Here is a 12,114-nt window from a genome sequence, read left to right as displayed (position 1 = left end):
AATCATCAACACACACAAAATGGAAAACATTTACAAAATGCGATATTCACCTTTGTACTGGACAGTCAGGTGAACCATACTTATGAATATTCCACATCCATTACAAACATGTGGCATTTGAAGTAAAACAACAATAATAAAACAACAACAACAAAAGATGTGTACTAATGACAGATATAAAGACATGGCTGTGTGCTATGCTGTCACCGATACCAGCTGTTGCAGCTGTACAATGCTGAATTGCTAACAGTTCTGATGTGTAGCTGTCAGCTGTATTCCTCAGTCAAAGGCTGGCGCTGAAAATAGGTTAATTAAACTTTTACTGCAATTTGAAAATTGTATGAGATTAAAACAGTACTTGTCAGACAGCACTGTCTTAATTCTAGAAAATGAACAGAACAAACAAATCAACCCCCCCACCCCCCCCACACACACACACATCCCCCCCCAAAAACAACAAAAAACCCAAAACAAGAAACAACAACAAAAAAACACACAAGAAGGTAGTGGAGAACAGTGGAAATTTATTTCAATCTTATTTAAATATAGGAATAGAAAGTAACAACATGCAAATAAAACAGTATGTGTGTGTGTGTGTGTGTGTGTCAGACAATTACACTGAAAAGATCCACATTTACTCTACAGTGACATTTTACTGCACAAGAATATAATTTGCTTGATACCAGTTCTTCGCTTTTCATGGATACCACTACAAACCCAACAACAGTTTCATATATATATATAGATATATATGTGTGTGTGTGTGTGTGTGTGTGTGTGTGTGTGTGTGGCAGCAGCATGTAGCTGACATTACTTAGTAGTATTAGTACACATGCTGTTTACCAACATGCTCTTTCTTTTGATATTCCATGGTTACTCTATAACACTTTTTTCACACCTTCTTTTGGTTGTCCTTGGAGAAAATTATAGTTCATACCTTCTTTTCATAGTCCATGGAGAAGAATATGGTTCATACCTTCTTTTGACAGTCCTTATAGAAGAATCTGGTTAATACCTTCTTCTGATAGTCCTTGGAGGAGAATACAGTTCATACCTTCTTTCAGCAGTCCATTGAGATTATGGTTCATACCTTCTTTTCATAATCCAATGAGAAGATTATGGTTCACACCAGTTGCCTTCTTTTGATAGTCCTTGGAGAAGATTATGGTTCATACCTTCTTTGATAGTCCACAGAGAACATTATTGTTCATACCTTCTTTTGATAGCCCTTAGAGAACATTATGGTTCATACCTTCTTTTGATAGTCCATGGAGAACATTATGGTTCATACCTTCTTTTGGTAGTCCTTAGAGAACATTATGGTTCATACCTTCTTTTGGTAGTCCTTAGAGAACATTATGGTTCATACCTTCTTTTGATAGTCCTTAGAGAACATTATGGTTCATACCTTCTTTTGGTAGTCCTTAGAGAACATTATGGTTCATACCTTCTTTGATAGTCCACAGAGAACATTATGGTTCATACCTTATTTTGGTAGTCCTTAGAGAACATTATGGTTCATACCTTCTTTTGATAGTCCATGGAGAACATTATGGTTCATACCTTTTTTTGTTTTTTTTGCTGCCCCATCATCTGCACCGTTTCAGTGGCATTACTCCCACGCCGCTCATTTAGATTCCCCCATACACGGCCACACCCGTTCCAGCGTTCCAGCGTCGGCAGTCCACAGGGAACCATCGATGTTAGGTCGCCTGGAGGCCACACACCAGAGGAGACCCTGCACTGCTGCTGAGTCACTTCGGTGGTGTTCAGTGGTGCCTGTTCTGATTTTACGTACTTAGGACACCACCTACTAAGCCCCCTACTAACGACAATAATGGCTTAGTCGCGGAGCCAGACTGAGTGAGCGTCCCTCCCAGAGTGGAGACCGCCACCACGTCCCTCAAACAACAGCCCCCGACGAATCCGCCGATACTGACGACATTGACAGGACTCACCCCAAGCACAGAACATTATGGTTCATACCTTATTTTGGTAGTCCTTTGAGAACATTATGGTTCATACCTTATTTTGGTAGTCCTTAGAGAACATTATGGTTCATACCTTCTTTTGGTAGTCCTTAGAGAACATTATGGTTCATACCTTCTTTTGATAGTCCATAGAGAACATTATGGTTCATACCTTCTTTTGGTAGTCCTTAGAGAAGACTATGGCAAACAGCAGACTCCAGTAGAAGGCAAGCTCGACCATATAAAACAAGTAAATGTCAAAGTCGATGTGCTGAAACATACAACATTAAAATACCATAGTAGTGTGCCTATACATACACACACGCACAAACATGCATGTAAAAACACACATTCACTAATTAAGTATTAGCAACCACGCATAAACACAGTCCTCACTTAATAAAATAACAAAAAAGAGTGATAATATAAAGCATCCATACCTCACATGTACAAACACACATGTGCACGCATAAGCCCATGTACTGCATACCTGAACCCATTATGAAATTCATGTGCATTTTGTGTGTGTGTGTGTGTGTGTGTGTGTGTACATGTGGCACAAAGGCAGGTGAGTGAGGATGGCTAAATGATTCGCAACAGACTACCTTTCATCTCATCACACAGAAAAAAAGAAGAGGAAAAGAAAAATGTCCACAGACAGTTGATAATTGTTTCTTTTTGATAATTAACTTTCTTTTTTTTAATAAATGCCATACAGTTTCATAGATACATGCATCAATATAACAACAACTACAAAAGAGTAGTTCATTTTATTTTTAACCACAGCAGTTTCTAAATGTACAAGTACTCATTTTTTCCCCCCATAATTCAATTTTTATGTTAACTTGTCTACTGCCACCAGCATGTGTGATAGGACACTAATTATAATCAGAAATCCTTCCACAGTTCCTTCTGCGTTTTAACTTTTATGACTGAATTTTACTGAAAGTATCAAACAAACAACAGCATCATCGCACACAAAACCCATCGCACATGAAACGTACTGTTCTGTGCATGTGCTGTACAGGAAAGCATCTGCCTCTTTTCTGCCCAAGCAGATCTGGTCATGCGCCAAAGTATTTCTTGATCTTACCAAAGAAAACCTAAAAGGTTTCCAAAGATAAGAGGTCTAGCTGGATTTTCTGGAACGACTAGAGGATCCAATGCCATGAAGGTTCATGTCCAACAGTTTTGAGCAAGAAACTGCCAAGATTACAACAGTGACTATGAACATCAGTGTTGGTAAACAGTAAATGAAGCCTTTCAGTTCACTGTTGAAAGTTTCTGAACAGGAAAAAAAATGGCTGTCAACAGTAAATATGAAAATGGATAGAACCAGTAAGAAAATACCTGCTTTTTCCCTAATCAGTTTCTGATGGAGTGACACAGAGACACAGGGAGGGACAGAGGAGGAAAGAGACCAGGACACAGGGCGAGGAAATACAGAGAACTTTAGTTTTCAATTTTATTTCCTTTTTCAAGATTTCGCTTCATATTTTTCTATTTTAAAGACTTCATTATTAAGTTCATCATTTCTGTTTCTATCCACTGAAGTGTCTTGAAAGGACATGAATGTTTTTAACTGTAACAAAGTGATACTATAACACTATGGAATTGTATCATGGCTGATTCACAACTCTACACTTGACCAAAAAAAATGTGATCTTAATGTCTCATTCATCTCAGTGTAAAGAGGACAATACAACAGTCTGGAGTGCTGTTCCAATAATATATAATGTCAAATGGGTTCAAGACCTGCTTCTGTTTTAATTGTCCACATGTACCCAAACCCATTGTTCACAATTAGACTCGCCTGTTTGCATTTACCTTCAGGCACCACGCTATCTGAACCATTGAAAAAACGTTGAAAAGATGTAGATAAACTTTTCCTGGTGCCCCCAATTAGAGAAAGCCTTCAAAAACAGAAGATACACATTTGACAATCGTATGACCTTTAATCTGTACTATACACACATTGAGCTGGTTGATTCCACTGGACAGTTTGCAATTAGGCCTATCAACACTATTTGTTCACAAATACATGTGATATTTATGATATATTTGGTTTTAAAAGCATCAGTTTTCCATGATCTACAAGTAGGGGATGTTATCATTCTGTTATGTGGACATTTTTTTGGTATATATCAGTAACTGTATAATTCATTAACTTTGCATGGTATATCATAAGGGAAATCTGAAACTGTTTCCGTGAATATGATTCTACTAAACTGTGGAGTTCTTCTACCTGGACAAAGGAAATACTGATTTTGAATATGCACACTCAATATGACAATTACATACTGTGAATATGCACACTCACTCTTGATCCCTCTCCCATCTAACACAAATGCAAATACGCATACACAGACACATACACAAAGTCACACAAACATCATGCCTGAATGTACAAACATCTGCACACACACACACACACACACACACACACACATAAACAAGGTAAAGGAGACAGGCACAGATGAAAGCTGAGCAATACAGACAGAAAGAGAAAGACAGGCACAGAGAGAGGGAGAGATTTCCACATCAAAAATATAATTCATATTATATATAAATATATATGCTGTAAAAGCATTCCACCTGTTTTGGCCAGTTGATCCAACAGTTGACAGTCACCCATAGCCATGATTTCTGGAAAAAAAGAAAACAAAAACAACACACACACGCATGCACCCACACACAAGCACATGCGCGCACACACACACACACAGAGTCTTACAATTTTTTTTAGAACATCCTCTGCTAAAGTTTTGTCAATAAAGAATGCCTTAAACACACAACAATCTCTCTTACAAACACACAGACACAAATATGTAAGTGCACATGCATCCACACAAACACACACACATACACACACACACACACACACACTCACTCACCACATATGCCAGCAGACAGAAAATTTCAAACAAATTTTAAGGTACACTGTATAAATTTTGTTTTCAATGTGTTCCTCCTCCTCTGCATGAGCATGTGGGGAAATCATAAAGAATACTTCACAACAGCATTAATTTACAATCAATGGCATTTTCTGTCAGTCATCCACACCATAACAACTTGTTGTTCAAAGACTGGATAAAAGCCACAAATGACCCCCTGTCAGTCATCCACACCATAACAACTTGTTGTTCAAAGACTGGATAAAAGCCACAAATGACTTTACTTACACTGCTCTCTTTCTCTGATGATGTTGTTTCTAACATTTAATCTGTGAATATCTCATGTATGAAGCATATTTACAGGAACCAGCCTCTATCCTTGTGCTTCACCTCTCCTTTCCACTCCCCCTCCCTTCTTCTGTGACCTTCTCCAGCTTTTCTAAACAAACATCTATACCTAACGCTTTAAAAAAAAATCTACATAGAAAAGGAAATTAAAAAAGCAACAAAAAAACCCAAAAAAAAACAAACCAATTAAACATCTGCAATAAAAAAAACAACATCACAGCTGCAAGACTCGTAAAGTAATGTAGTTTCTTTAGCTTGGATAATTCATTAATTTAAATGATTTGGTGTACCTGCATATCTAGATGAAACAGGAACAGAAGCCTAAGCTAAACATATAGCAGGGCATCACCAACTTATGAATGGAATGTGAGGCAAAAATACACTATGAAAGTTTAATCCATGAAGCGCACTCTTTTCACAATTCAAGGCGATAACGACAGTCAATAAGTCAAGAGGTGAGGTTAAAAACAAACAGGACAGGACAATAAAGTCAACAATGTGTTCAAACTATGTCTAAGAAAATGAGCATCCTTCAAGAACACTGCGAGAAAGCATAAATATACACTGACATATGTCCAAATCCTTTTATCTAATGCACATATCCACATATATCCAGAGATAAATAACATACACGCACATTCACACATATCATTTGGTTATTCACTTATTGTTTCTGAAGTCTTCAAAAGCTCAGTACTTACCCATTTCCACAAAATAGTTTAAATTTTTCTCTCAACAGTTTCAGTTCATCAAATAAGTTTTGTCCATGAATTTATATTCTATTACTGAAACTGTTGTTCAGAACACACACACACACACACACACACACACACAAACCACACATTCAGACACACAATCATGTCAACAATGCAATGGAAATTACTAGTAGTACTAGTATTGTGAGACAACTGTATCTAATTGCAAGACAAAGCAAACTATGGCTGATGTGATGATATATATATATATATATATATATATATATATGGATAACACCAAGACTATTTGTATCAGTATACCACCATAATGAAGTCTGTAAAGAACAATCTAGACTAATGTACTCACAATCTGAAAATGACATTTAAAAATGGGGGGAATGTGTGTGTGTGTGTGTGTGTGTGTGTGTGTGTGTGTGTGTGTGTGTGTGTGTGTGTGTGTGTGTGTGTGTGCATCACAGCACAGAACTGAACTTATCTGGTTCATGTGTATGTGTAACCCCCCCACCCCCCCAAAAAAAAAGAAAAAGAAGAAAAATCATTACGTACTGAGTGATACTGTTCATACCTTGAATCAAAAATGTGCTTGTCTTAAGTTTGTCTCTGGCTGGTGTGAACATTACCTGATGTCTAAGTTGTCCAATTGTTCTTTTCTTTTTTTTCTTCTTCTTTTTAATCAAATGCCAGCACTGACAAAGACAATGTGACCTAAATGTGTGGAAAAGACAAAACAACAACAACAGAAAAATTATTCATGAGGGGAGACGTGAGATAAAGATGAATATTAAAGATTGAAAGTTGGTCAAAAACTTTTACCTCATCGCAGCATGGGTAAACTGGAAACTATACAGTTACGAATATGACTGAACACTAAAACAGTTATGAATATGATTAAACACATGGTAGAAGCTGAAAATAGCTTTTCATCCTGCATGCACTGTATACATTTAATTTGCTTTTTCACCTTCAAAAAACACAGATGATATCATTTTGATTGATAAGACTTATAATAGTTATAGTTATACTATTACCTTTTTTCATGAAATAAATAAACAGGCTGTTGACTTATTGATCTCCAACCAGAAGCACAAAATTGGAGAAATATATTCATGGAAGATAATACCACTTCCCATTATATAACAGGCTTTATTTCTTTGACTTGGTAGCCTATTTCTAACCTTTCAGCAGAAACTGCCATAGTGCGATCTTGATCTTCAGACTTGGGGATCATTATTTCCGCACTAAAAAATCTATTCATAGATGCGTGTCAGAGTGAAAATAATAATAATGGTTTAAAAAAGAAAAAGAAAAAAAAGGTTTGCATGCCTTTTTCACACACTGAGCAGTGGGAAGAAAAGAAGCGAAAACTGGCAGTCTCAAAATAGGAATTGAGTCTGCAATGGCTTTCTTCTGCAAAAAGCTTGCATTCAATGTATTACAAACATAAAAAATTAATAATCTAAAAAATAAAATGATAGGCTGATATTCTGATTATCTGAAATATATTCAGCTGCTTAAAAAGCAAAACAAAACAAACAAAAAACAAACTCTCTCCCTCTCCTGTTATCACCATGACAGCAGGCACTGAGGGCCAAAGTATTTTAGACACCCCACCCCCCTTCGTTTTTTTTTCTTCTCTTTTTTCAAATACATGACTCGCTATGAAGGTGGGGATGGTAACCCTGTTGCTATGGAGATCCATTTTGGGTTTTGAGACAACCGAAAAAGTGACAGGGCTGTTCTCTTTGCTCTCTGTCATATCTTGAGATGTACAGACTTGAGAAGACAAGACTTAGTTGTAAATTCAATTCATAAACTTCATATTATCATCTGACTATTCAATACTGATGGCTTCTAAGTTCTGTGGCTTTAATGTTCACTTTAATTACACTCATAAAAAAGTGCTTTATTCACAGGAAGCATACAAACTTTATATTATAGATGAGTTAGAAATTATGGAAATTTCGTGTTCTGCTAAACTAAGGCAGCCTCCAAAGAATATCAATAGAGCCATTATCAAAGGAAAATCACTGCACAAAAATATCTTCTTAAATATCATAATCATCATAACAAAGAAATAATATCAGGATGTCAGATTTGAAATGGAATAGTTCAGGGTCTATTTGAATGCTATGTGTTCAAATGCCTCCTCCCACTTGCGGTCAGTAATGCAGAAATTTTGTGTTGTTCTGAACTGAGGCAAGCTTCAAAAGTATACCATTATCACCATTATCAAAATTATCAAAGCAAAAGCACAGCATATTTTTTTTAATATATATATATATATATAATATAAATATATATATGTGTGTGTGTGTGTGTGTGTGTGTGTGTGTGTGTGTGTGTGTGTGTGTATGTATCATCTATCTACACACACTTGCACTCACATACACACACATATATATATCTTATATATATATACATATATATATATATATATATATATACATATATACATATACGTATATATATTATATAGAGAGAGGGAGGGAGAGAGATGATTTATCATTTGCTTTTGCATCACACACACACACACACACACACATGGATACACATAACGTGATAAACATGTATGAGAGTACATGACACTGACAGGCAAGTAAAACACTGACAAAAAATACTTACATCCCACAGTGCCCACATTCCAAATGTGAAAGTAAAAGTGTAAACCAACAAATGCCAGCTGAAATAAAAAAAGAAAAGGAAAGAAGTGAGAACACTGAAAACAAGACTTATCACCACAAAGTATAAAGAAAAAAGTCACTCCTTAAAGCAGTATTCATCAATAAAAAAAAAAAAGAAAAAAAAGAGAATATAAGTAGTTAATTTGATTAAGAGGAGTAAAGACATTACTTAAACTAACATGATACTGCAATATTCATCAAGTCAAAGAAAACAAAAAAGTACTCTCATTTTGAAGGTGGATGATCACATCTAGTCTACTGATCCAATGAAAGCAAACTAATCACATCCATTTAGTTACTTTTTTGTTTCTATAATGTAAAATTTTCTTCCATGTTTTTTTTAAAAAGTATACTCAGCAAACATATGCTGTAACTGAATAGGAATATATATGTGGTGTCACATATTTGAATTCCAGTATCATTGTCATCACAATCATATTCATAGTATCAGGTAATGTTCTCTTCATAAGCTTTTAACCTAAACCGAAGTGTTAAAAGTTTTGATAAACCACTAATTATTAAACTGTCAGTTTATATTTTCTGTACTTAAAGCTTCGAGACCTTAATTCGTGACTGCTGTTAAATATGTACTATTGAAATAACATTTCCACTGCTAATCTTTATAAATACTTAAGGCAGCAAAAATAACAGATTGATTTTCCCATAGCTCTGTAGCAATGTCACCACCATTTCTTTACCATCCTTGTGACAATCATGAATCAATGCAATGGCAATGAAAACATAATGAAGCTTAAAAGAATCTTAAATCCTGACGCACAGCATGAAGCAGAAAGGGAGTGAAACAGATATGGAGGTAGTAAAAGATATGACAGATGACACCTTATTGTTCTGTGAAATAAAGGAAGAGAGAAAGAGAATCTGAAAAGGCAAGAGAAGGGGGATGTACAATAACAGACTAAATGAGAACTAGCACAAGTTATTTTTTTTACTGTACATGTATACAGATGATGGGAAAGTGAAAGACAATACAGACCAACACATTTTCCTAGGACAGAAAAAAAGGGACATGTACTACTACACCCATCCAACCACACACACGCACGAGCACACACCCACTCTCTCTCTCTCACACACACACACACAAACACAAGTAAAATGATTTCGAAAAAAAAAGACTGAACCAGAAGCATCAAAGCATCATTGTTGGAACTGTTGAAGCATATCAACAGGAAAACAAATCCTTACATTCAGCTCGACTGCCAACAGCCTTTCTAGTGCAAAGGCGAGAAAATGGAACTCAATTTTAGTAACTTTATCACACTTTAATGACCTGACCACTGTTTCCCGTCCTTAAAAGACATGGTTTGAAATGAAGTTAATCCTCCATGAAAAGACCAACTAGCCACTGGCAACTGCTGTTGTGGACTTCTTTTTCCTTTTAGAATCAGCTCAGGATGACAATGTGCTTAATAAAAAGTTTTTTTTTTTTTTTTTATACAATAGTTTTTGAAAATTTTTAAGTCCATTCCTTACAGAGAGAAATTAAATTAGGACAATGCGCATTTATGTGTATAACTTTTAGGGCTAAACCCATGTATGCAAACTGAGCATGGTGTATTACATCATAATGGAGATGAATCAATTCAAATTCCAATCATGTCCACCACAAGTGTTTTGATTTGCTTACATGCATGAATATTTTTTTGAAGTTTTGAACAACTGATACAAAATGTCTTCCAAGTTCCATACTCTGCATTTGATTCCTTCTGACAACTGTGGTAAACTTTGTAACCTTTCTGGGGTCAACAAATGTATACCAGCACCAGTCAATATGGTTAAGACAACCACTCTCAACTCTATGTGATCATGTGCCAGAGTGACTGGGCAAATGGACGGGTCCATGCTAACACTGATGTGACTTGGAGCAATGGACACACTAAAATCGCTAACTGGAAACAACCAATCATGTCAGTCATGACCTTTGTTCAATGTTCAAGGTCATATCTTTGAGTTAATAGTCATAGCATTTGTGTTTTATTTCTAAAAAAATAAAAATAATAAAACAAATAAATCTAGAATAAAATATATATATATATATATATATAATATAAACAAAACTACTGACAAACTGATTTCCTCAGATCCCTGACCTTGCCAGGGGACCTTGACTCATGGTGAAGGTCACAGTGCAGTGAGCTTGTTTCTCAAATATTTTCAAATTAATTTTGATGTGGTCTGCACTAATGGATGCAAAATAGTTTCAATACTTTAAAATATTAATATGATTATCAATCACCAAGGTTTTTGATGCAATTTTCAGTTTTCCGGATTTTTTTTTTTGTCTGTTGATCAACACAACCTCTGATTCCAGGAAGTATCTTGTTCACATTTGGTTCAGTCCTATCCCACTGAATGTGCACTGCCACTGGCAGCAAGGCTGACCAGCTCACAGTCATAGCGAGGATGGGGAGGAAAGATGGGAAAATTCTGGAGAGTGGAGGGCAGATTAACATACCATGTTCGTGACTCTCCTTCTGTGGGATTTAGTTAATGGTTTGAAAAACTGGAAAGGCATAAGTATATATGTATATATATTAACAAGTAGTAAAGAGTGGTATATATGTATATATTATGTATATATTATTATTATTACACACACACACATACACACACACACACACACACATATATATATATATATAGAGAGAGAGAGAGAGAGAGAGAGAGTGAGAGAGAGAGAGAGAGAGATCATTGACACTAACCTTAACTACAAAAGTACTATGTCAAGGTGTTTAAATGCATACATATATATATATATATATATATACATACATAACCCACTGGCATTTATATTTATATCTCTGAACACATGAAGTGGAACATTCATGGTTTCTATGGTAATGAACCACTGAGAAAAAAAAAAAAAAAAAAGCAGTGAATGCTTAAGATGAAAAAAATATTGATGATTTTTATGGATTATGGCAAACCTTTACCTGCACTCTTTAAACTTGTACATAGCAGAAGGGTGTGACTGCATCTTCCTCCTGAAGAGCCAGCGCTGAATTTGTCGTTCTGTCATATCCGTCTGCTTCACAAGTTTCTGGAAATTTATACGTTGCCATGAAAGATACCTAGATACACCAATTTTTAAGCATACAATATATTTACCATGATATTTGGCTCTGTTTGTGATGTTTTGCTTGGTGAAGCAAAAATTTTCTTTGTGCATGCAATGAATCTTATGCAGCACACAAAATACTATCATGAGTGCACACAAGCACACACACAGAGACAGACAAACACACTGAAGGACCCTAAAAAAAAAAAAAAAAGGGACATTATGAAACCTTTCAACACTCAAAACAATATATATCGTGTTTCTCGGGAAACTGTCAATTCACACTTCGTGGATCCTAAAAAAAAAAAGGGACATTATGAAACTTTTCCACTCTCAAAACAATATATATCATGTTTCTCAAGAAACTGTAAATTCACACTTTGGCAAAATCAATTTTAATTTTTATACAGTGGAAACAATGTCTAA

General features: G+C 35.6%; 1 protein-coding gene across 4 annotated transcripts in view; it reads right to left on the bottom strand.

Annotated features, from left to right (window-relative positions):
• LOC143297487 (ceramide synthase 2-like) overlaps positions 1 to 12,114 on the bottom strand; it is a 63,098-nt gene that overhangs the window by 19,465 nt on the left and 31,519 nt on the right. For all 4 annotated transcript variants that reach the window (XR_013057279.1, XR_013057280.1, XM_076609889.1 and 1 more), the window contains exons 4-7: positions 11,564 to 11,670; positions 8,551 to 8,608; positions 4,566 to 4,616; positions 2,143 to 2,241 (exon numbers count right to left, since the gene is read on the bottom strand). Coding sequence is in view for 2 of the 4 variants with exons in the window: in XM_076609889.1 (XP_076466004.1) it covers positions 2,143 to 2,241; positions 4,566 to 4,616; positions 8,551 to 8,608; positions 11,564 to 11,670 (315 nt within the window). In the remaining 2 variants the exon portion in view is untranslated. The remainder of the gene's footprint in view (positions 1 to 2,142; positions 2,242 to 4,565; positions 4,617 to 8,550; positions 8,609 to 11,563; positions 11,671 to 12,114) is intronic.

The sequence above is a fragment of the Babylonia areolata genome, chromosome 2 (assembly GCF_041734735.1).
Source record: "Babylonia areolata isolate BAREFJ2019XMU chromosome 2, ASM4173473v1, whole genome shotgun sequence".
NCBI lineage: Eukaryota > Metazoa > Mollusca > Gastropoda > Neogastropoda > Buccinidae > Babylonia > Babylonia areolata.
The sequence above is the reverse complement of the archived record's forward strand: the minus strand, read 5'-3'. Positions and strand labels throughout refer to the sequence as shown.